Source organism: Pholcus phalangioides, unplaced genomic scaffold, assembly GCF_987345545.1.
Source record: "Pholcus phalangioides strain wild (caught in Gottingen) unplaced genomic scaffold, Ppha-v1.0 ptg000013l_1, whole genome shotgun sequence".
Classification (NCBI taxonomy): domain Eukaryota; kingdom Metazoa; phylum Arthropoda; class Arachnida; order Araneae; family Pholcidae; genus Pholcus; species Pholcus phalangioides.
Window position 1 is genome coordinate 27791785 of NW_028301606.1, and position 26977 is coordinate 27818761.

The window sequence follows — 26977 nt, forward strand, 5'->3', positions numbered from 1 at the left end:
AAAATCCCTTGTATTTTGAACGAATATACAGTGTCCCATAATTTCAGTTTAAAAATGCATAGAAATTGAAGGTATGATTAATTGCAAAAAAAATTCTCTCGAAGCGGGTGGTTTTCTTTTCTACAGTAAAAAAAATCATTCCATATTTTTGTTGATGGAAGGCGCTGCGCGAAAGAAAATCACTGGAAATACGCAAATCAGAGCCGTGTAAAATACAGGGTGTACGATTAACATCTTGTTTCTGAATTTTCCGTGACTGGCGCTATTTACTATTGGTGAAGTTGTTTTAGCCACGAATCATCGGCTGAAGTTATACAAACGTTTCGGATCAGGCCCGTAGCCAGAAATGTCGTTCGGGGAGGGACCAAAGTGATCGAACAATAGATCGAGAATCAATAGTCGAGTGGTCATAGTTCCATTCCCGGGTTCGAACCCCATCGTCGCCACAGTGGTGGTCGGCTGAAGTTGGTTGTCTGTGGTTCCCAACTTCAAGGCGCGAATGCGAGCCCATCTCCTCCTTTAAAAAAGTCTCACCACGGAGAGCAACAGACCTACAAACAGTACAAATACACTTCAATCACATCACTCACTCCACTTCTGAAATATAGATGGCAGCACCGACACAACACGAAACGCTCAATAAAAGACTGTTAGGTACACACACACAGTTACACTATCACCCATAGATGGTGATAGACCTGAGTTATGCTCGGTTTGAAAGAAAGAAAGACCCGAAGTCCCCCTTCCCCCTTCGGTCATAGAATACAGTCAAACCTCGTTAGTGCGTCACCCGGTTAACACGTCACTCCGCTAACCGGGTCACTTTTTGGAAGTCCCAATTGTCCTCAGGCAGGAATTGGCTCAACTATGGCTTACGCCGTTTAACAAGTCACTCCGCTTACTAAGTCATATTTTTGCTCTCCCAAGAGTGACTCATTAACGAGGTTTGACTGTATATTGAAGAGAAACTTGGGTCCAATCACTCCAGGTGGACTTCTGTGCAGCGCGTGGCTTCAAAGGTGGAGTCGACCGATCTAATTTATATACAGTCACACCTCGTTAGTGCGTCACCCAGTTAACACGTCACTCCGCTTACCGGGTCACTTTTTGGAAGTCCCAATTGTCCTCAGGCAGGAATTGGCACAGCTATGGCTTACTCCGTTTAACGAGTCACTACACTTACCAAGTCATATTTTTGCTCTCTTAAGAGTGACTCATTAACGAGGTTTGACTGTAATATATGAATTGACATCATCACAATCGTGCCCCCCCCCCCCCCCAGTCTTCCAGGTCTATCTCCACCCATGGTGCAGCGCCATCTATCAACAATCTGAACTATTTTTTCTGTACCAAAAAAAACATTTCCCCCGTGAGAATAACTTTTCCTCAAACCGCGTTTATATATACCTATGACTTCCATTTTTTAATGGACACCCTGTATTTGCGTGAAAATTTTTTTCCCATTCTCAAGATCAGCTATGATAGAAAATCGTCTTTTATTTTTGTTACAAAATTTACAGAATAAATTCAACATTTTTTTTTCTCCATCGCATCAGTAAAAAAAAAAAAAAAAATGTACTTTTTTTCAATTTTTCAACATTTCATCTTTCCTCGGTGCAAAGAATGTAAAATGTGTGCTCGTAAGTGTATATCTACTGCATAATTGTCACTTCACTTTCATAAGCTGGGGGAAAAAAACCAGTAATTAGTTCTGTGGTTGGGAGGGGGCTGGGGGTTAAATCATGTTTCCTCTTTTGACATATGAAAAGGGATCCGGTGTTTGTATTGTTTCATTCCAAGGAAAATAAATTATCAGCTTTCTTTGATAGCTCATCCCATTAATCGATCTTCCACTGAATACTGTGGTTTTCCTCTCTGATGGCACTTTATTCACTTTTACGCATGTTATGATCTCGAGACAGTTCCGGCACGATTCCATTATCGTCACTGATTCACGTCGGTCGTGAAACATCATTGGTGACCGTAAATTAGAAGTTAATTAGTTGTGTGTGTGATGTGCTCTTTCTTTTTCTACTTATTTAGCTGCTGGATACGGATAAGCAAATGGCACAAGTTGCGGTTGGGCCGTGATCACTGGCACTTCTTTGGTGCTGGTTATGGTGAGGGTTGTCGGATAGACTTTCGAGCTCGTGACCGTCCTGAATTTCGTGCTGAACCCGTTGTATATAAGGGTGTAGATCCGCGTGCTGTAGCTAGTCGCCGTGGTCGCCGTCGTGTAGGTCGTGGTCAGCGTTCGGAACTGCTGCTGCTGGGGCGGTGTCGGCAGCTGACTCGGCGCGATCAGCTTCTGTAGCTGCTGCTGCTGCTGGTAGGCCTGAGTGTTTATGTAAGGGTGTACTTTCGTCACGGTCGTCGTTACGGTGCGCTGTTTGGTCGAGATGGGATCCGACATGGTCCTGTACCTAGTCGACCTGCCGTCGTAGAACCGTATGACTTTCGTGCTGTATATGGTGTCGGTCGTCAAGAAAGTAGACGTTTGCGTGACCGTCGAGTACAGCGTCATCTGCGCGTTCAGCTGTTGAAGCCCCAAATAGACCGCGGCCAGCGGGTTATTTGATAACGCTTGCCCGAATGACAGGATCGGGTTACCTAATCCGTTATTGGTAGCCGGTATGGGAACTGCGGCGATGGAAGGTTGCAGGATCTCCGGAATCACTGCGGACATTTGTTCCGGTGGCAGTTTCTCGACGATCGATGGCTGGACGTTCGCGGCAACGTCGAGAGCCGTCACGTTGTCCGTCACCAATTCGATGTCTGACTCTACTGTATGTGGAGCCGCTAGAACCGTGTAATCCGTCGGTGGCAGAGTCTTATACGCTGTGACGATCTTCATTATAAATAAACTTTCCGTGAGGGTGTGGTAAGTTGTCTGTGTTCCGTCGTATACGGGAACGACGGATGTCGTGTGAGTTCTCTCCGTCGACGTGAACGTCCTGGAGACTACGGAATGCGTAGCAGGAGCGTTCTCTTCAGCTTCGTTATCGTGTCTGAGGTCGTCGGAAGGTGTCGTCGTCGTCATTGCGGCTTCGCTGTCTTCTGTGGGATTGATCCTCATCGGTACTGAGGTCGTTATAGTCAAGGTCCTGATGGATTTCCTTCGACCGACGTGTAGAGTGACCTTGCTGGTTATTGTAGTCTCCTGATACACGACGTGAGCTGGATCGACGTCCAACAGCATGTCGTCTTCTGTCGTAGTCTCCAAGCTCATGTCTTCATCTTCAGGTTCGTCATCGGGATCCATCGTCTCGTCTACAGATGGCGTCGTCATGTCACCGTCCGTCGAATTGTGGCGCAGCGTCAACTTCACTTTGAAGCGATTCAGTTTTACCTGCAATAAATGTTCATGTCAATTGGAACTGACGTATTGGAAGAAATTTAATATTCTGAGAATTTCACTTTCAATAAGAGGAAAACTATTTGTTACTTATATTTATACCGTCGACCACTTTCGAGTTGATGCAAATCCCGCCAAACTTGTGGTTTAAAATATATGTGTCATTTAATGTTGGCACTGGAACGAATTTAGGTTTACTTACAGTCAGTTAGCGTCTTGGCGTCCCCGGGGGGTTGCGGAATGACGGATCGATGCATGCCATCGCGTCAGCTTAAGCAGCGAGCCATTATGTTGAAATATAAGCAAATTGGTGTCACCTATAACGAACGATTTTCTTATCCTACCTTTAATGGGCAACCTTACGTGCTATGCGAGACAATGTGATCAGTAAAATCCGTTTAACGGCGAGTGACCTAATGTTGGAAAAAGCGTGGAGCCTATTTTTTTTTCAGCGCAGTAAAAGAGAGCGATCAATAACGCTCATGGGCAGGCCGTCTTAACAGCTCCATCCCTACCCCACAGCTAGTAATACCAGCTTACCAATATTCATTCTTGCTTTTGAAAATCGCACCACTAAATTTTATTATCACGAGTCACCCACCCCACAAGGGCCATGCCAATGCAATGGTGGAACCATGCGACGAGCTGGTTATGGTCTCAATGTAAGGCCACCATGATCACCTTTCATTACAAACAACACTAATTACAGCAAGGTAGCAGGGAGCTGAATGTTACCAAGGTGCCATTTCAATGATTTACTCAAGAGCTTATGATGTCGTTAAGTTGACCCTGTGAATAGGGGGTATATAGAGTCATCTCACCCCCCCCCCCCCACTTTTTTTTAGCTGCTAGTGGAGTTTACAGTGTACCGATATAAACTTGCTGTAAAGTCCATTTCAGGAGTGAACGATACAGGGGTATTATATTAATTATACTACATATTCGGAGTATTAAATTCTACTTTCGTTCGATAATTAATGAACGCATAAGCACATTCATTAATCAGATGAGAGAACTAGGAAAAAAGAGGGGGGAAAATAACTTTTTCTTTTCTTTCTTTACCTACTTTCAATACGATTTCATTTCGCATTCTTTTGGGGTCATCTCTCGAACGGAACGATGTTTGTTCTCCGAAAATGAACGTTGGCTGATCGGAATTCCGATTCGGACGCGTAATTTACTGAACGAAAGGTCATTTTCGAGTCATCGGGTATTTCGATACTTTCGCAAGAAACGATCCTTACGAAAGGCGCGCGTGATCGAAATTTATAAACACAACGTTTACAAACACTCGTTTCTTTTACTCCTTTTTCGAACACAAATCGATATTATTTCAAGGCAATATATATTAGGTACGATCAAATAGACAGATGAACAGTGTGGGCGCTTACTTCACATTTTGCATGGAGTTTAGTGTAATGTTTTTGTTTAACGCAATGTCGGAGATGTTACGCGTTACATCACTTGCTACTGCTTAATCGTGCATGCACATTCTTCTGGAAAATATTCATGAGGATGTTGAGTCGAATGTTACCGAATCTAACGAATCGGTATATGCCGGAATGTGTGTTCTGATTGTATGTGTAGCTCCTCGTATTTATGTTGCCAGAAATATGCGTGCTTCGCGTTCTACTGGTGCGCTGCCATCTGTCTTTCACATTTCAAATTGAAATGGTAAAATGCCAGAATTTCATGTTATGCAAGTATAAGGTTCGCTTGCTCTCTGTGGAGAGATTTTTTTTCAAATAGGAGACCGGCTCACATTTGCACTTTGAAGTTGGGATTACATCGCGCGTTTCGCTAGAGGAGTTATAAGAAGCAGTTCGAGTAAGCTAGACATATCTCCAATTCGCACGCACAACCCCAGTTTGATAATCGGCGCCTCCGGCACCCAGACACCATATCTGTCTGTTATATGTCTGTCACCATATCCCACGATCAGGAGTGGTATGTTCCTTGGGTGTACCTTGTCTCGGTCGTTGGTAATTCCTCGAAGATTGGCTAACGACCTCTACTGACTGAGTTCGTCAAAGGACTCAGTGGTGTGTTAATAGAAACAACAATTTTGGGCTGCTTTAGGATTACCAGGCACCCCCCCCCCCAAGTGCTCAGCGAACCCCCCACTAAGTTTATGGAAAGGTGGGTGAGGTGATTTGAATTTAAGACTTATAGCTCGTCTACATCTTAATACGATCAATGTTTAAGAATGTTGAGTGTGGTTGTGTTTTACCATATGGATTACGCTAAGCTTGTTTGTGAGGAATGCTTATTGTGTGTTTTACAAATGCTGCCGTTTGTCTTCCGAAGCAAACAAGTCGGCGAGTTACTTTGCCGGCTGTATCACGCGAGAAATTTTTGAAGCTCGGGCGTACTAGAACACTCGCCTTACAATCCGAACTGGTCGTTTCTAGTCATTTGCCCAGAACAGCGTATATCAGGAATCAACATCTCCAACTCCTACTAGTGATTTTGAAGGTGTGCAGAGGTGTGGATGATGCGGCACAGCGAATGGAACAACCCTGCTGCAGGTTGTATCAGTTGTCATTAGGAGGTCGCTTAAATCTGATTTATCTCAAAAGTGGCGTATGGGAATCCTAGAAAAGTATACCTCATCAAATTATATCGGTTATCAAGAAGAAGATAACCGATGAATGTAATTTATGTGATTTATTTACCATCATGTTTGCGATTGTGAATAGTTTTTACACTTGTTCTCACTGGTGAATGATCAATGCCCGTGTGCATAAATTGTGTTCAAGCCTCCAGTGATTGAAGACACAATTGTTTTCTTTCATCAATAGGTTTCAGGTTTCCAGGTTTGGTAATTGAGTTCCCCTGGCACAATGCGCTTACATCACCTAGTGTGACAGATCCTGGGTATCTCTCGGTTCCTATCGCTCTATCATTCATTTTCTCCACTCCCTTTCTTAAAAAAAAAAGTTAGTCTCAGACTCTGAGAGAGAGAGGTGTGAAACACATTATAAAGAATTGGTAGGTGTCTTTTTAGAAGCAGTGGCGTCGGAAACGGGGGGGGGGGGGTATGGGTGCTCGGCCACCGACAGTGATTTGCAGCACGAGATGGAGTCCCTTCAGAATCAGTTCAGAAACCAAAAACTCCCTCGCAAAGATGAAGCCGAACTCCCACAGGTCTAAAACACTTCCTGCGCGCTGTCGAGAATATATGCACATACACCGGCTGATAAAACAGTGGGATCTCTGCCTTCTGTTCTAACGAAGTTACTTTTAACTGGTTCGTGTATCTGTCGTTAGTGCCTCTGATTACCTATTCATTTTGTGAAGACCTTAATAGATCAATTTACTCACCGACTGTGACGGTCGCCGAGGAGCTGAGAAACGAGTCCTCACGGTGGACGACAGCCTCAAATTCGAGCTTTTCAAGAACACCGTCTCGTAGTCCTCGTCGGTGGCTGTACTGCTACGTGAGAACGTCCTTGACGTCGTCGACATTTTTAGAGTTGCGAGATCCAATGTTGGCGTTTTTTTACCCGACTGCTGCGACGATTTCTCAGTGTCTTCGATCGCACTGAACGATGAACTCAGTTTTGGCGATGACGTAAATGATGATTGCAGCTGGGGTCTGAACGTATTTGTCTGAGGTTTACCCGAAGCGCTTTTCATCACCCAAGACGCTCTGCCATGAGTAACTGTTGGAGTCACGGTGGACATGTAGGTTTTAGACTTACTAGACGTTGTTTCCGGGGAGCGTGAACTTGTCGTGACAGGTAAAATGCGTGACGAGGTAATGGGTGTCGGGAAGTACGAACTTCTGCTTGGTGTCACCTGGGACTTTACAACGGGCGTTTTGGGACTGTTCGACGTTGAGATGGTTGATTGAGGAAGTTGCGATGATGCACTGGTGGGCTTGAGTGATGGTGAGTACTCAATGGACTTTGTAATTGTTTCACTCGTACTGGTTGGTACTGAATGAGTTTCAGCAACTGGTGAATGACTCTTTGTGGATGTCAGTAGACTCTCCATAGGTTTTGTGTCCGTAACTGATTCCAGAGACGTGATGGTAGATCCAACACTCCTGTAGGAGGGTGTATAAAAAGTTTTTGGTACAATAATTTTCGAAGTGCTCTGTAATATCTGCGCATATTTGCCATCGATGTAAGTGCCTATCACTTTTGTTTCGAAGATGGTCGTCCTGCCATCTTGAACCCGGGTACCGTCGAGGACGGTGACCAGCCCGGTCGGATAATGGTTGTACGTCGACGAGTCTTTACGCGCCGAAGACGTTTCGAGATCGTTGTCGGTGTGGGCCGTCGATGGAATCACCGCGTTATCGGAGATGTGCTGCAGTGCATTCGCTTTGTGGTCGAGGTGAACGAGGTCGCCTATGATATCGGATTGCAAGGGGTCGTCGGACCGTCGGGTGAAATCGAGCTCCTGCATCTGTGCGGGATCAGCGACGTCTCTGGATTCGAGGACGTTGCCGTGAGGTACTATGAGGTTTGTCGACAACACCGACGGCTTTTCGATCGGTCTCGTTGTCTGTTGGATGTTCTCCACGGTCTTCGGTAAGTCGGCTGCTGGAGTGAAAACAATGACGGTCCCACCAACTGTCGTCTTGAAGTTCAAGAAGCCGCGGACAGTCACCGTTGGAAGACCCACGGTCGATTGTAAATCGTCCGCCTCTTCGCATCTGGATATTGTTATTGCGACGATCATCAGCAAAACTGCAAAATTATAGCAAGAAATTAAAACAATTTTTTTTTTAAAAACCAATAAAAGATACTGAAATCACTACACCTTTTGTTTTAAAACTGGTTTTATCACAAATAGCAAAAATATAGTGGCCATGCGTCATTTTTACACAAATTACAGTTTTTGCATCATTTGAATAATTCTCACATTAAAACTTTCCGTTTTTTGATAGATTCTGGAAAAAAAAGGCGGATAATTTTTCAGATAATGAATCCACGAGAAACAGTGACGCACCCTAACCTTGTACAGCAATTAGATAATTAGTATATCTAAATTGATATGATTGAAGTGTTCTCTTTGTACGCAGCGTAGCCCCAGTTACTTACATTCCGATTTAATAAAGGAAATTTCTAGCGGATGCTAAAGTCAGTTTGTTTTTGTCTGAGGGGATCATATCTCAACTCATTTGCTTCTAATTTGTCCAGCCTCGATTTCGGTTTCTTAGGGGGCCCATTTCCAAGGTCAATGTATTCGCCTGAGTTTCTTAACCCTTTCTTCCTCATGCATGGCTTCATTCGGAACAAATTGTTTTCTTGTCGACCCTGTGCTAACCAATGCCCTCATACATCCAGGAGTGAGACCCTTTCTATGGAATTTATTTCGTAGTAAATTTGTTGCGTATACAAATTTTATAAGCATTGTTGATTTTTTTCTGTAACCCCTTGGACGATACCCGTCAGACCCCTGTTGTTGGAGATTCCATGGGTAGTTCTATACTATTACTACTTAACCGTACTTTGTGTGGCTCCCAACATATTTATGTTATCAGAGTTGTGTTTGTTTCTTATTTTGCGAGTGCTGCCATCTCCTCCATATTTTGAAGTGAAGATGGTAAATATTTGAATTTTCATGTTGTGTAAGCATCATGTTGAAGGTCTGTCTGCTCTCTGCGGAGTGACTTTTTTTTTTCAAGTGAGAGACCGGTTTGCATTATTTGATTCACAGAGTCTGGAAAATTCAGGAATAGCTAGACTCAAGGAATCGATTGAATTGGATGATTAGAACCTCGTCTGGTCTGTTCATGTTCTCATAATTTCGCAGTGGAAAACGTAACATGTTTCTTCAATGTCTCAATATTGAAATAAATAAAATAAAAAACAACAACACGTGCTAAACACAGTATCTATATTTTGTATTTAACCGGCGATAGCCAGGTAGGACCGATAAGTAAATCCTCAATTTTGACTGTCATTATCAAATTCCTGGACAAAACACGTTTTCTACTGTGAAAACTACCATTTTACCCCGATTTGTGCATTTATTTATCATTGAATATAGATTAATATCATCCTCAGAATATATCACTGACCCTCACTGAACCTCGCTATGCCGGGAACGAACCAAATAGGCTTTGACGTTCAAAAAGCTGGCGTCCCCAGATTTTTACGACATGCCGGATAATGCGGAGGAATATGGTAATTCCATAACGAAAAATGCCTCTCTCTCTTGGAGTTTATGTACGAATATCCCTTAAAATTAAATTTTCCCTTTTTCATTAGTTTTGAAATACCCTGTATACGCATTAAAAATGCCCGAAGAATGAGATTGTCCCACATACAAACATTTATAAGGTGCATTATTTCGAAGCTGGGACAAATCATATTAAAGATCTTGAACGCTCTAACCTTCGTTATGCGAAGGAAAACGTCGTATATATACGATATTTTAAAAAAACCACATCCAGTTTATATCCGGTAAACCAGATAAACGAAGAGGTAAAAGATAAACTAATAAAAGTAAGAAATATAATGGCCACACCCTTAAAAAAAAGACGGCATTTAAAAAAGATCTGCCATCATTTCTCTCTCTACAATATATAAAAAATAAATAATATATATTTTCTCTCTCCATTTTCCTTTACCCCCTTCTTTTCCGTATATTTTACGTGTATGCTTAATATTTTTCGATCGTAAACATGGCCGTGCCCTTCCCCAAGTGTAAAGAAATGAATGGGCGGGACGGTTTTTCGATGGGAAAAATAAAATAAATAAAATTAGAAGAGGGAAAAAACATATATTCTTCGTGAATAAAACGGGCACGCTCTGATACAGCAGTCGCCTTAGAGCGTGCGATCTACCGTGAAGGCCATTTCGCAAGGTGATGCGCAATCCAGAACAAAATTCGGCATCCATGATGTACGAGAGACGTTGTAGATGCTGAGATTTTTCACACGTACGGAGTTTCTGATGTTATGTATATCCAATTTTTGGATCGGAAGTAAATTCTGAATTAAAGTAGTTTTTTTTTTTTTTAAATAATTATAACACACACATCCAAGAAAGTTTGTGAGTGTGGTTATTACAATGCTGAATTTAGAGAGCCACATTTCACAATTTGCCAGTACTTCTTATTTGACGCTTCTCCAGAACATATCCATGTGAAAAAATATATTATTGGACGTGTCCTACACCATCCAAAAAAACTGTCAAATAGTTTAGCATGTTAGTTAAAAAAAAAACTATGTGAACAAAAATGCTTTATTAGGGGCCGTTCAAGTATTACGTAAGCAAATTTTTAGCCATTTTTGACAACCCTCCCCCCCCCGTAGGAAAAGTAAGCAAAACGCTTACCCCCCCCCTCCTCCCCCCCCCTTTGTCAGCAAAATTTCGTCATCATCTCTGCCCCTCTGAATCCTAACTCATATTTTCATAAAGGGTTGTTGATGACGTAAGCAATATCCAAACCCCCCTCCCTCCTTGTCATCAAAAGTCAGCAAATCGGAAACCCCCCCCCCCCCCATCGATGATGACGTAATACTTGAGCGGCCCCTTACGTACGAATCTAATGTAAATGAACAGAACTTCTATACAAATACTAGCTGTTACCCGCGGTTTTCGCTCGCGTGAATTTGCTAATCCGAAAATTGTTCCGTGAGACCCCCTCTAGGGAACGAATTTTGAGAAATCCCTTCTTAGCGAGTCTTTGCATAGTAAAATGAAGATACTGACCGAATTTCAAATTTATAGTTCTAGTGGTTTTCACTCGGCATGATTTCTTTACATAGCATTTCAACCCCCTTATGACCCCTTTAGGGGTCGAATTTTGAAAAACCCTTTCTTAGTGGGTTTCTACTTTATAAAATAAAACTACTGACCGAATTTCATATTCATAACTCCAGCGGTTTCGGCTCGGCGATGATGAATCATGTCATTATATATATATATATATTCCAGTATCCTGTAAGTGTTAATGCGGCCATTTATCTCATCAACCGCCGTCGTAGAGGCATGATTTAAATTTAAGAAATGTTCGAAAATTACCCTGTATCAGTTTTAAGAGTGAAAATACAGTGTGTCACAAAATAAGAAATCTAAACTTTTATACGGTTCCCCCTTGCCCTCTAACTTCCAATTACGAAGTTGTTGCCCTGTGATCTCCTGAGGTCAACAGAAAAAATTACATGTTTCTAAGTGCAATATTCGCCAAGATTATTGGAATTTAAAAATTGGAGAAAAGTTATGCCAGAACACCAAACACTAGCGGCCAACGTTCCTTTCCCTCACTTATGCTGTCCTTTCCCACCTTTTCTCAGATTTTTGAATTCGAATATCTCAGCGAATATTGCACTTAAAAACTTGGAATTTTTTTGTTTTGTTATCCTGAGGAGAGACGGGGCAACAACTTTCTAATTGGAAAATTAGACGTCAATGAAGACCGTATGAAAATTTAGATTTCTTATTTTGTGACACACTGTGTTTTCACTCTCAAAACTGGTACAGAGTAATTTTTGAACGCCTTTTGAGCGTTTTTTAAACTGAAACTATACCGCTACGTAGGACGGTTGATGAGATAAAGGCCGCATTAGCATTTACAGGACACCCTGTATACATGGAAGGACTCCGTTGATTCTAATATCGCGGATCTAAAGAAATACATTTCTGCCGCTGACAAAATCTAGCTCAAGGCAGTACCTAGAATGGGTGGGGAAAGGTCCACACTGAAAGTATAATACAATGATCCCTCAGCTAACGAACGCCTCAGCCTACGAATTCTCCGACTAACGAAGGTTTTTTTCTTTGTGATTTCGCTGTCTCGGCTAACATTAGGAATTATATTTTGAATCCCGAATGAATATATATTGTCACAACGATTGTATGTATTGCAAATTATACGATATATAACGATATTTAACGAATGTATATTATACCTTACGAAAGGGTCGCTCCTTCCCGAATTTTCTCCGGCACGACCGCTCCCTCCAGGGCAATGAGCTAAATCGCGTAAGCGACAGATCCTGGTCGTGATCTGTCTGTTCTGTTCTGCTCGGCTAACGAACATTTTCGTAGACGTGCTGACATAAAACAGTCGCGTCGTGAATTGAATTTTAACGCCAGTTGTATCAGAATCGATGTCACACGAGTTCAAATAACTCATGCCCACCTCGGAATCTTCGTCCAGATGCACCACCCACTTCTGTTTCTAAAAGTTTTTGAATCATTTCATGTAAGGAAAAAAAAAAGGGAGAGGGGGGGGGGGGTTCCTATATGTTTTCAGATCACGCGCTCTTTTAGTGCAAGACTCTTAGCATCAAATTGAATAGTCTGAACATTCTAGAAACTCTTTTATTTCCCATCTGCATGTATCAGGCACGGAAATTAGACGACCAAATAACAAATGGCGGTGTGGATGGACACCTGCGAAATCGAATGTGTTGTCTCAACACCTATTTCAGTGAAATAACGATGGTGTCGATTGTATACATAGTGTAAAGTATATAGAAGGATCTCTTTAGTACTTCATCTTCCTGTAAATTTTTATTTGTCCAATTTTGAAGCTGTTTATTTAGCCTTAGGTCAGTTTTTATATTTTTTACAGAGCTCTCTTTAGTGTTTTAAAAAAAACTTATGGCAGAAATTGGAACGAACCAAATGATTTCCCGAAGAAACCTATGCGAAATCACGTTTCGGCTAACGAACGTGATTCCGGAACGAATTATCTTCATTGGCCGAAGTATCACTGTAATCTGATCCTTAAAATCAACCATTTTCTGAAATCTCGTCAGGGGGGGGGGAAGGGGGAGGAATTCTCAAATCCTAGAGTCACCTTATCCATGTAGCCTCCAAGCAAACTACTATTCTGGGACCTAAGCTAGCTGGAAGTATCGGCCTACCAATTTACATAGTTGCTCCCGAAAATCATAGTATTAAATGCCATTATTTCAAATGTTATTTTGACCATTACGAATCGGTTTTGGCTCTGACCATGAATCATCTTTAGCTTCGGTCAAGAGTCATTTATCATTTCTTTGGCTCTAATCGTAAACTATCCTTGGCGTCAATGGATCATCTTTGGATTTAATCATAGATATTTCATCTTGGGATTTGATCATGAACGAATGGGTCATCGTTGCCTATTATCATGGATTTCATGCATTACGACATTGAATGGCGAGTAAATCTTGACCATGGCCCTCGTGTTGAGGTTTTAAATCATTGACTGTATCTGGCTTACATCTGGATATCCTCTTTTCAACATGATGTAATGTCTCAATCGGATTAGCATCAGATATCACGAAACCATCAAAATATGTATACATCTTTAAGGCATGGGCGAAATCTCAACGGAATATGAAATGTTCATCTCCAAACGAGTCTAGAAATCTGGTCATATTCATCCGAAACCAGTTCATAAAAAATTCAGTTTTATGCATTGCCCCTGTAAAGTTGTTTTTTGTGAGTTTTGCGTCTTGCACAGAAAGTAGTGATAGCAATGACTTCGTCAGCGCTTTCGGTGGTCCCATGGTTCTCAAATTGCCGATGTTATTAGACGCCTTCAAAAGAGCGAAAATGAATGATGAGAAAAAATACGTAGTAGAAATCCGTTGTTTGAAATTAAAAATGAATTTGAGCAATATATAAAAAAATATATATCGTTGTAGCGGTTTTTCAAAAATGACCTAAAAATATCGTTATAAAGAGATTTATCGTAGTAAACGATATCGGGATATCGTTGTATCAAGGGGAGTTTAACATTGGACTACAGGCAATTCCAAATAAAATTTTTAAAAATATCGTTGAAGAGGATTATCGTTATATCGAGTATCGTTGTAACGAGGTTTCACTGTACTTGAATGGGCTTTTTCGCTTCACTTCCAGTAATCCGACGATTTGAACTCTGGTCCTGATACGCGCCGGATTAGCGAGTGTACTGCGTACTTACGCACCGTAAAATCATTAATGTTTCTAATTTCAGCATTTTTGTCAACTACACTCATAAATATTTGTGGCTATCGATATACAGCAAACTCAATTGGAAATAAAAGTATAAATAATCTTTATCTCTAACTGCCAACTAGACTTACGTAGCCTATGGCCAAACATCAAAACTCAAAGGATTATGCTAATGATAAAACCTCGTAGACTAATTATTTTGACAGCACCATTAATTATCAAGGAAATCTTTTCATGTGCAATGTGACATGTCATATGATAGAACTTTTGTATTGAATTAATAAGAAAATATATTTACACATTGTCATTTACGCATGGCTTTCTTTCTCCTTAATGATGTGGTGATTTTTTTCTAGTAATGCACAAGGTCATTTATGGAAACATAAACTCGAAGATTAATAGTTTATCCATTTTCAATCCAAATGAGTTCTATCAAATGAGCGACAAAATGATGCATTTTCCTATACGGAAAAATTTAGTTTCACGTTATTCATTATTCAAAGTGGAGTCTTCGATGTACGGAAACCAGCGCAAAAACTGGTATTGGGCATCAAGTGTTGCCTTAAGAATTGATTCTTTACAATCACTCTTGATAAGGGCATTCAATTCTTCATTTCATTTACATTAATCTGAATAAATTAGTAGAAAAACTCAAAAATGGTTTTGCATGGCTCAAAATCTACATTTTCATCATTATTAGTATTGACGCTTTATTTCTATTAGAAATGCATCGGCAGTCACTAATAAGAGATACGCATAAAGCACAGTAGGTTAGAGAGAGAATAATATAATTTTAATATCTCGCTATGTATCCATGGATATTTGTAAATATACAAAATGATAAAAAATTAACTGTATCATCATTATTATTCTCTGTATAATGATGGTAACGTCCACGTCAGTATAATCAAGAAACTATAAAAAAAGTCATTGGTATTGATCCCGTGCGCACTACACATTAAAACAATAATTTCAAAAATATTGGTCAGAATTTACTCGATATTTTCGTGAAAGAACTCCAATGGTTCTAAAATTTTCGTTAATAACTAAACGTGAGTTTGAAGCCAAAATTATACTAAAAATAAGTTTTAGAAATAATGAATGAAATTTATAATCATTACGGAAATATGGGTACTTCCTGATGAAAGACAGGAAACATGTCTCTAGCAAACATAACTATGGAACCAAGAATAAAAAGTAATTTGAAATTCCTTTTTTTTTTGTTGATAATGTGTCTAATAAACCAAAATGATTCGGGACATTTTGTTTATGGAGAAATTACATTATACCTGCTATAAGTAGACTAATGTCCGCACGTTTGTACGCTTAGGGAACTCGGGTAGATACGAACTTTCCCTCTTTTATTTCTCTTCTGGGAATATTTTCGCGTACTTCTTCACAAGCGTCATCTGAAGCAGTGGCTCTCAACTTGGAGTCAAATGGCCACATTGCATTCCTGAGATATCCTAAGTAGCCACGGGTGAAAACCAGGGGAATGGGAAACTCCGAATCGTGGTTAATGGGTCTACAGTGGACTGCGAAAAAAAAATTCAACTGCGAAGAAATAAAGCTTTCAAGTGGAAGATGGTGGGAGATATATATACTTTCAAAATCCTGGTGTCCATAGAAATAGAACTAAACGCATAGGTTCATCTGCGTAAAACCCTGGTCCTCATGCCCATAGAAGGACTACATGATCAGATCTGGTACAATGACCTTCGTGATTACGTATGCAAATATAGCAACTGTTACTTCCATCTGAGAGTATGGTGAATCAGAAAGTCACTGGTGGGAACCCATGATGATGCGACGTCTCTGCATCTCCACAAAAATATTGGTAAAAATTTGCTTGATATTTTCAGCTCACTGAGCTCTAGCTCGGGGTAGACGCAGATCCATAGTGATATGAACATATTGATATGTCGGGGGGGGGGGCAATACATATATATATTTTTTTCCTTTTAAACCGAGCACAACTCAGGTCTATCGCCATGGGCAATTTACTATCTAGTGAGTTGTGCCGGAAGTGTAAGTGTGTGTACCTAACCGCCAAGATTGCATATCCAGGGTTGTGTATCATTTTTCAGTGCTGCTGCCAGCTATATTTCAGAAGTGAAGTGAGTGAAGTGTAATGTCAATACTTGTACTGTTTGCAGGACTGTTGCTTTCTGTGGCGAGACTTTTTTTAACGGTGAGATCGGCTCGCATTTGCGCCTCCAAGACAATGTGGGAGGTCAGAATGTTCCCCCCCCCACAGCCTGGTTGACAAAATTTTCCACACTCAGGTTCACAATGTTTTTGTTGGGCCATTTATAGCTACTATGATCCATACCTATATGTAAGGCTTCTTTTCAAATTTCTCCCCAAAGTGAAGGTACGTGCGAGGAAAAACAAAAAGCCCCTTTCTTCAGTTCTTGGTCAGTTTCTCTCAGTTGACCACATTCACAGTTCCTCGGCCGGAACACTCACAATGGATCTATTGAACGTACCACACATTAGTATTATAATTCGCGTAACACACATTAGGCAGAACCCAAAACCTCACCATTCTTGAATTTAAAAAAAAAAGACGGGGGATTTCATTTGATCATTTTTTGTCGCCCCAACCACGGCCATTTTCTGCAAACGAGGGCTAACCAGACCAGGACCTACAATTTATTGCCGATTCCGAACGGCAGGCTTGTTTTTTATGCTCGTCGAGGGGTTGGTGCGCTGAGCCCTGGATTGGGGACTCCCTGCGGTAGCAATTTTTTATGTGGTCACGTCGCCGTTTCTGTTGCACCCCTGTGTCAGGAAATTTTTTTCTGACAAGGACGAACCGGGTATCGAACTCGCGACACCTCTGCACATCCTTTGGTACTTTAGGCGAGTATCTTATCGACCCGGGCTCAGGGCCGTCTTAAGAGCATCATGGGCCCCCGGGCCAATTGATTTTGCTGAGGCCCTACCAAACAAATTCTCGAAAATTTCAACCAGGTCTCATTTTTGTGAGGCCCCTCTCACAAAACCGCGCGGGGGATTTCAGCTTGAAAAGGGGAAAAAAATCCTATTTTAGAACAGTTGCAAAAAAAATGCATGTTTCGACATTTTGAAACCTGTTAGGTGTGAAAAAAGAAAAACGGAGTTGTCCCGTTTCCATACTTCCCGTTCGATCAAACGGGTCACCGTACTTTTGTCCGGGATCTTTTTTTTCGGATATACACAAGCAGTTATTGTTATCAGAAACTCCAAGTCTCGATGTGATCATATTAAGTGGCGTGCACTGTATTGCTTTCTCAAACATATCGCTAGCCAATTGCAGAGTACATTTAATTACAAATTTATGTGCATTCATTTACTTGCCGTGAGAAGGAAAATTTAAAAATGGACTGTAACATAAAACCGTTAACTTGATCAAAATTATTTCATTTCTATTTACGTAAAAATTATTATTATTCATTCACAGAACGTGTACAATAAAAAAAATTAAAGATAAATTTATGGTATGAGGGGGACAAAACATTGGGCCAGTAACCATTTATGCCGTCGTGTTAGACAAGAAAAAAAATGTATGGGCGTAGAAAACAAGGCCGTTTCAACCAGAAAATATGTCCTTGCTTGAATCTGATTCAATAATGAAGGCGTTGACCAAACACAAAAACCTGAGGAATTTTCATATTTGAAGTTCCTTCTCCTTAGCTTCTCACAAGATATATGTCTAGCTCGGAATAAATATATTGTAGTTATTTCGAGAAAATGGTTTTCGAACAATGGCAGCCGGTGGGGATGCTGCTCTCTTTCCTTACTTACATCAGCCTTGAATCTGATTGTTCATTTGTTATGCGTAATGCTTTTTCTCTGTTTCCCTGAAGGTTACAAGAACCACTGAATCCCATCAAGGAACATATACACACATTCCTTTGGAGAAAAGACTACCTTAAATATAATTAACACGGAGATAAGAATGTGGTTTGAGATCCTGAAATTCTAATTAACATTCGTGTGAACACAGAAAATTTACTAAGTTACACGCCGCACTTTTCTGAGTAGAAATCCACGACTTTAAAGAATATTCCTCATGTAACTTTCTCCATATCTGTTCTCATCTCCATATCTCCATAAATTCAACTAACCAGCATGACGCGCGCACATTAATCTTATCGAATGTACCAAGCCGAGTAAGGAATGAGATCCTGTCCACAATGTACAATAATTTCTTCTGAATCAGTGAATGATAAGACACACACTTTCTCAAGGATCGTGTTCGAAATAAATGGAGTATTGTTCCATGTAAAATACAATATCAGCGGTCGCATCGAAATAAGGTCTGGAAGATTAGAAAAGCGGAGAAATGACCATACTACGACCGAGTCTGGTAGTAGTGTGTGCCGATACTATCTCAAGTTGCCTGAAGGTAAGACTGAGTGCCCATCTGTAACGAAAGACAATACCTTTCGCTTTTCCTTTGAGACACGTGTCTTATTGAACACTGCATCGATTCGACAGCCGTTTCATTTTCGATAAGAATCGTAATAATTACGAGACTGAATAAATTTTGTCTCTCCTAAACAAGAACTTCTTCGGTAGATAATATCAAGTTCTTCAGGAAAACTCTAGAAACTCAAGCAATTTTGATTTCAAAAATGGATGCACGAAATATTTTTGAATTACAGCATTATGGGTGCTATAATATTTGGTTGGATACTTTGATCATTGATATCATTTTTTCGTGTTGAAAATTTGTCATATCATATAGATCTTCCTAGTTACATTGTAGATGGAATATTTGAAGAAATGAAATACAGTATTTTATCTGATCGAATTATATAAATAGCATAATGCCTTTCTTTATTTGATGGTGAGTGGCAAATAAGCAAAATGTATTCATTTTCATATATAACGAAAAATTTAAATATAGTTATGAGAAATATATTTATACCATCTACATGCAAAGAATGTCTGTATAGATAATTAAAAATTACATTATATAACTAAGGGGTAAATAAAAAATACGAAATAAACATCAGAAATGAAATAAAAATCCTATTTAATTCACGTAACGTAATCAAAAATCGGAAAATCTAAACATGAACGTAATACATTTAAATAATAACACACAATATGTGATTTTTATTTTTCATTAAGTTAGCGTCCTCTATTGGCTCAACAGAGAACAAAAATAAAATAATCAAATGTACATATTGAAGACAACTTGAACACTTGGAGGCCAATACTTACTCTCAATATATTTTTCTCAGCTTAGTAACATATTTTCCATCAATTTCAAATGTTTCATTCAATATAAACATTATATGCATAGTGGTTGATGTGTGTTAACAGTTGACGTGTAAAGCTTAATATTTGATTAATCGTTGAAAAGGCATTGAAATTATCGTATTAAGCGGGGAACTTTAATATCTATGGGAGAAATTTTTTGTGCCGGAGGATTTTATCCGTTCAAGCGTGGTATCCGTGCGTTTATCCATTGTCTGATTAACCGGGGCCGACCGTATTTAGGATTCTAAGATGGAAAACATTAAAAAAAAACTTAGAATTGAAGTCTAATTTATTGTGAAATAATTTCTTTCATTAATTATCAATTCCGATTATTTTCAAATATATCACTGTCAACAATTCTGGAAAAGTTACTGATTAATTAATTATTTTTTATTAATTCTTTAATTAGGCTTCACGAATCTATTTTGCAAATTATTCTCAAATGATTTATTTTAACAGCTCTAGAATTTTTTTTTCATTTATACTGAAATTGTTTCTTCACTTCTACAAATTGTTTCTTTCATTAATTCCGAAACATTTTTCAATTAATTATAAATTTCCCTCAATTTATAATAACTGTGAAATTAATTTTTTTCTCAATAAATTTTGAATCCATTTCTTTCATTGAGGTTTTCAGAGTTTCTGTTCATTTCTTGATATACCGACTTTTTTATTGAAATACAGTTGAATACCGTTCAAACGAACTCCAAGAGACCGGAGAAATCACTTCGTTATAACGAAATTTTGTTATAAAGGAATTCCAGGTATTAGCATTGTTCAAATGTAAAGTTATTTGGGGCGGGGGAATTGGAAGAGTTTTCGTTACAACGAGATTTTTTCACTGTAACAGAGTATTCGTTAAAACGTGATTCAACTGTATATGAAATCACAGGCCCTTAAAACGTATTTGAGGCCCCCCCCCCCTACTCATTATAATATTAATTTAAAAAGTGTAAAAATTTACTGGTGAATCTGGGAGACATCTCACTTCGGGCTTCATTGAATATATTTTTTTTTAATTTAATCGTCTTTCTATATTTTTAGCTATTTTCTAAAAAAGCTTCTTGCAGAAGTCAGGCTTTGAAGATCCCTGCTTTAGATATTCTTCTTTCCACAAAAGATAAAATGATTAAAAAAAAATTTAAGCTTCTCCAACTTCTCATCGAACTTATTATTTATATAAGTACTGTAATTATTCAATGTACAGTACCTCTGATTTGAAATATCTACCTAGAGAAAATTTTTTTTTAAATCGAAATTTATGCGTAAAGTTTTGTTGTCTCTGGAAATTTGATAGATTTTTATTGATGTTAGAAATAATTGCGAACTAGCTAGTCAAGATCAGCTACAAATGCTCATATATTAAGATCGATCAATATCGCAATAAAGGTAAGGTGAATAGGTCAAATCTATTCAATGACCTTATAACTAATATTATCGATCGAGAGAGATAGTTATTCATCAATGCATTCTGTTTTTAGACTGCACACAAAGTGTACACACACACACACATACAGCGTTTTCTGGATTCAAAGTGTTAACCACGTGCTTTTAGTTATTCATTTATTTGGCTTTTTCTCCACTTTTCAAGCTCATGAAAGCAATTAAAGTTTAATTAATTATATATGTTGCTCTGAATCTGGGTCACTGAGAGGAACTCGTAGAACTAGTTGAGTTGTCCGTGCAATGCAAATGGACGATTCTAACGCCTCAGAATTCAGTTGCGGGGAATAGAATACCAAAACAAAAAAGGTAAAAATATTTTTTGGGAAGGTCATTCCATGATGGCGAGGGATTTGATCTCTTTCAGCTCTTGCTCGAAATTGAATTATCTTAAATCATGATCTCAATTAGCTAAACATATATGAATTGGTTGGCTATTCCTACGGTAAAAGAAAAAATTGTTATCCGCTATATTTTACAAGATAGTACCGATTAAAATATTCAAAATTTTACACACTTTACCTACCAAAGAATTATTAGCAGGTGTCCGGACACCTACATATATCTGTAAAAGATTATTATTTTTTTAGTCGTGGACGTTTTTCGCGGTTACAGGCCATGTTTCCACTGCCATGATAGGAGGGGGGGGGGATTAGGGACCAGATTAGGGCCAGTGGCTCCTAATCTGTTGTAAACAGGCCCTTCGGAGTAACCAGCAACGAGGGCAGAAGCGAGTAAAGCGTGTTGTAAATGCATTTCTAACGATTAATCAAGGCTTCTGCGCAATTCTTGAGTGGGGGAGGGGGGTCAAACACGCGGCTTTCATGCATTCCGTGGTGTACGCATGCCCTTTACGTATATCTGGGCGTACTGATATGAGCTGGAGCTAGCCTCCCTAGTGTTTCTGCGAATGCGCAAGCGTAAACGTACTGCTAGGGGTACGTAACACACGCCTTCTGGAATTTCTGGGGGGCTACGCAAGCCTTCTGCGTATTTTTAGGGGTTCTTGAAGCATGAATGGTTGGGAACCATAGTTTTAGACCAGTGTTCTTCAAGCTGTTTCACGGAAATTTTCTAACGATTCACGAAATATTTCGCAGAGATTTTGCTGCAAGATTAGGAAGCGCTGCATTTTGGGAAGTGAGAAAGATCCTTTTGAAATTTCTATTCTTATTGGGGGGGGGGGGGGGATATTCAGTCGTATTACCAAAAGCCATAATAAAAGCAGAAGCAAAAAAAACCACACAGAGTGAAATAGAAGTGACGTTTCTGCGCTTCGTATCTCACAAACAGCACTAGTACATGGTATTCTGAATGCATACTGATATGAATTTTATATATAAATTGGTTATATGTAGCATAAAAATAAAAAAAATGTATGACATCATACTATGTACAATTTATTGCATGCTGCACACCGGTTTAAGGCAAACGAACAATTTTATTTGAAGAATTATATCAATTGCTTTGTTTTTATTCCATAGATGGCAGCAGGAATCCCCAACGCAATTGGTTTCTTCCTTTTGCAATGCGTCAAAAATATCTGCATGAAAGTGTAGTAACCCGGATTATGGAACAAAAATTTACACCGTTGTGTATCATAAAAATAAAAACATATGATATCATATCATATACTACTACTATACTTTCATACTGCACACCGGTTTAAAACCAACAATCCATTTACTTGAAGAGTTGTAACAAATGGTTTTGTCTATATTTGATAGGTGGCAGCAGGGGAACCTGCAAAACGATTTTTCTCTCTCACATGATAAAATATAATAAGTTAGAAAGAGTCAGAAAATTCTGCTCCTATTAATATTTTTTCAGCGGTTCGTAAGTTATTTTTTCCGTTTATGCCGGCCCACGAAAATGTTTATGCATAATTTCACTGGCCCGCAAGTAGAAAAAGATTGAAGAAAATGTTTCTAGGCAATCATCTCATAAAGAGATCGAGAAGACAGATGTTTTTCTTCGGCCTAAACACCAACAGATCAAGAAAAGGAACTTTCTGAATGTTAATAATACTGATGTAAAAACTTATGTATACTATAAATAATATTTTGATTAATCTACTAACCGATAATAACTAATGCATGAATTAGTGTGATTTTCAATTCGAAACACAGATCAAATAATTTATTGGTGAGATATATAGATTGTTAAATAATTCCACTCTAGTGGTTTCTCGATAAGCATTTACACCCGAGGACTTATTTCTCTATTACAGAGGGTACCAAGGATTCACTTTTTCGGAAATTTAAAAACGGCATTGATTAGTATTTTGCAGCAGGGTAGCTTTGCTTTCAATACTCAGCATATCTCTGTAGATATACAGGGTGGACGAGAAGTGGACTGGACAATTTTTAAAAAATGGATAACAAATCCACCGATTGACATAAAAAGGTGCAGTTTGCACTAAAACACATATCATGGCCTAGAATTTTTTTTTTTTTTTTGATAAATTAAAAAGTTCAAATTTCACTAACAGATTGCGCTGTAAAACGATATACTTGACATAGCACATAAAAGGCAACACAAACAGTGCATAATAAATGTCTATGACAGTTTGCGTGCATAACATTATCTCATTGCAATATCAGTGCTCTTTTCAGCTCCGCCTACATCTATTGCATTTTATGTGACGTGTCGAGTTTTCTGTTTTACAGAGTCACCTGTGAATGAAATTCGTATTTTTTTTTTAGTCTATCGAGAAAATTCTAGTGATGAAAACTAGAATCTAGTTCATGATTATTTTATTAATTCTCTCTTGATTCTAATTAAGAGTTTGTAATAATATAATGCCTAATATTACCATAGAGAATGCAATATCAAGTTAAAACTATTACTTTTAGCTTATTCAAGCTAGTTCTAGTTTTTAAATATTAAAAATTTGTAGTTTTTTCTAAATTGTAATAGTGTGTTATACAAAAAAAAAAAAAAAAACCCCAAAAACCATTCCGAGTGTAAATGCAATATATATTTTGTTTTCACGATGATGAGATAATGAAAGATTCGCGATGATGAGTGATTGAATTTCTTTCTGGAATATATTCATTGTCATGATTGATATTCATTAATACTATTTTTATTTTAGAAAACAAATGTTTCCCCCACAATATGGCTCTAATCATGGAAAAACGTGCGCTATATAGTGAGGAAAGAAACTTCAAATTTTCAACAAATTGTTAGTGCAGATATCACTGCAATCGTTGACTTGGCAAAACACTTTCAATTGTGAAAAAGTTTTCAAATGCCGTGAAGTTACTTAAAATCTCAAAATTTGTTTCAGGGGTCGTGAATACATCTAAAATAAAGAAATTTATTTTTTTTACCGTCCCCCGTGAGCGAAAACTTTCAGTTATTGGAATGTAGATCCCGCTCTAGTCATTTTAGCAACAAAAAAAAACTTACTTTTGAACGCAATATTTATCAAGATATTAATTATATAAAAGCACTATGTTTTAGCAACTCATTACTGTGTTGGCAATCTTTCACTGTCTCAAAAGCTGTCATTTTTAGGGACTGTACAAAAATAAAATTAATCATTTCTATTTTTATTCACAATAAATAACAATTATATTTTTTTGATAATTACAGAATTTTTACAATTTTGAATTTGATTTCCGTTTTGCGATTTGTGGAAACACACCCTCAATCATTGGCGACAAGTGCTCAAAACTTTACCTCTGTTGTTCAAGTCAAATACCTCTGTTGATATAGCATTTAAAAATATGCAATTATTTGTAAATGATTTCTCAGAGCCTCATCACCATTTCCACTAATTGGTAATTTTAGCACAAAGGGTGTACATAAAAAGGTAATTTTTCTATCGTTTTGTGATTACGACCTCTAGGGAAATATAAAAAATTTTGAGTTGTCGCACGTCATTTGAAAACTTTCTGAATTTTAAAGTATGTTTCTCGGTTAACGGTTGCAACCAAATTTGGGAAAACAGCTTGTGCATGGTCGATGGTAATGTTAATAAACAATAACGCGCTATTCAACACAAATAGTTGAGTAACATCTCCATGTGTGTGTGTGGAGGGGAAAAATATCGGTAAATCGAAAATAGTTAATATCTCAAAATAGTTAAAATGTTGAAAATCCCATCGTATTAACCTACATAGAAGCTTCTCGCGTGATCTCACAATAGCTGATAATCTAGCTGACCCGTAACCTAAAAACCGAAACTGTTATCACTTGACTTATCTAATCATCAATAGGCTCGAGTCCTTGAAAACATAACTCGTTAATTAATTATCCTTTCGCCAACTAAATCCTCTTTCATCGTTTCTTCATTGGTGGACGCCTTATCTCATTTCCGAAACTGGATTATACCTCTCTGACTTTTTTTAAGAACTTCCTTAGACAATGATAAAAAAAAAAGAGCTGAATTCATTTATCAATTTTCTTTCAGAATTAATTTAAAAAATTACAGGAATGTAATTACGATAATTAATTAACGACCCTATCGTTCCCTCGAAAACGGATGTTTTACAGTCGACGCTCGATATAATGAGCACTTGGTACTGCACCCGTTCTATTATAATGACCGGTACGGTAAGTCCCAATTTTTTTACTATTCATCCGATGTTATTTTCATCAAATATATACCGACCTACAAACACAATTCAATCCAATACAACGTCCAATAACTCTGCATGCCCACCCACTTGAAAAAAAAAACATCCATTTTTCAACTGCTTAAATTATAAAAAATAAAATGAAGAATATAAGTTTTTATATTCTGTCCAAACGTGGATTCTCTTAAAAAGCTATCTTTTCCAAGCGTTCGATATAACGACCTCCCAATATAGTGCTCTTTTTCTATGGGATGATATGGGTCGTTACTACGAACGTCGACCACATAGGATATATCAGAAAAAATTTGAGACATCGTATCGGTAGTTATAGAGAGCGTCCAATGCAGAACAAAAGAAATTGATCCGAAATAATTGTATGGAAATTCACTTAGATTGAAATTCTTGACTTTTCCAGTAGAATAAAGGGTTAAACAAACTGAATATTTTTTGCTAAGAATCTAGGAATCTACATATATATATACAAGTTGTATATATATATGTAGATTCCTAGATTCTTAGCAAAAAAGATACATACAAGTTGTATATATATAAATGTTAATTTTTGTATTTTTCTATAATAATAGTTTTTGGGAGATTTCACTATCCCAGAACAATTTAGATTGACCTATTTTGCTGATCATTTTTTATATTTTACTTGAATTCGATAAATGACCGTGGAAGTCCCATAAATTCGTAAATAGTTTAAAAATTCATAAAAATTGAAGAGTAGTTAGTACATTTGAACGCGGTTTGTGAATTTATTCGAAGAGAGATTTTTTTTTTTTTTTTTTTTGGTATAGGAAGAAAAAATTCAGTTCAAATTTTCATCGATAGAGGACGCTCAACAAAAGAAAATCACTGGAAATGGGCAAATCAGAGTCCTATAAAATTCAGGGTGAACGATTAACAGCTCATTTCTGAATTTTCCTGTTACTGTCACTTACATAAGATTTTCATTGTTAAGTTGACATTGGTGGATAAAGCATTATTGTTGAAGTTGTTATTCCCGGCAATGAATCGCTGGCTAAAGCTTCATGAAAGTTTCGGACACGGAAGAGATTAAACAAATTTCCTGGTCCAATTAATCCTGCCAGACATTTATGCAGTGTCCACCACCAACAAAAATTTAAACTGATTTTTTTTCTGCACTAAAAAAATCGCCCTTCGGTGGAGCAACATTTTTTGCAAAAACCTCATCCAAACATTCCAATTCTTCCAGTATTTATGAATCTAAAAATTCGGAAGTATTTACGAATTTATAGGACACCCTGTATTTCAGTGATCTTCCCGTGTAGTGAAATGTTAGATTTCGGAATATAATTATAAATTATTCAAAGATATCTATCATTGTAACTCGAGGTAATTTTAGAATAGCCATTATCTTTAGATATTTTATAAGTTATGATGGCGCAATCCACGTGAAAAAGTGATTCTAGAAA

At 38.2% G+C, this 26977-nt stretch overlaps 1 protein-coding gene across 1 annotated transcript in view; it reads right to left on the bottom strand.

Annotated features, from left to right (window-relative positions):
* Window positions 1-2022: 2022 nt before the first annotated feature.
* The window catches only part of LOC149078896 (uncharacterized), a 39116-nt gene continuing 14161 nt past the window's right edge, over window positions 2023-26977 (bottom strand). The window contains exons 2-3 of the mRNA XM_089241083.1: window positions 6680-8055; window positions 2023-3349 (exon numbers count right to left, since the gene is read on the bottom strand). Coding sequence (XP_089097209.1) covers window positions 2036-3349; window positions 6680-8055 — 2690 coding nt within the window. The 3' untranslated portion in view covers window positions 2023-2035. The remainder of the gene's footprint in view (window positions 3350-6679; window positions 8056-26977) is intronic.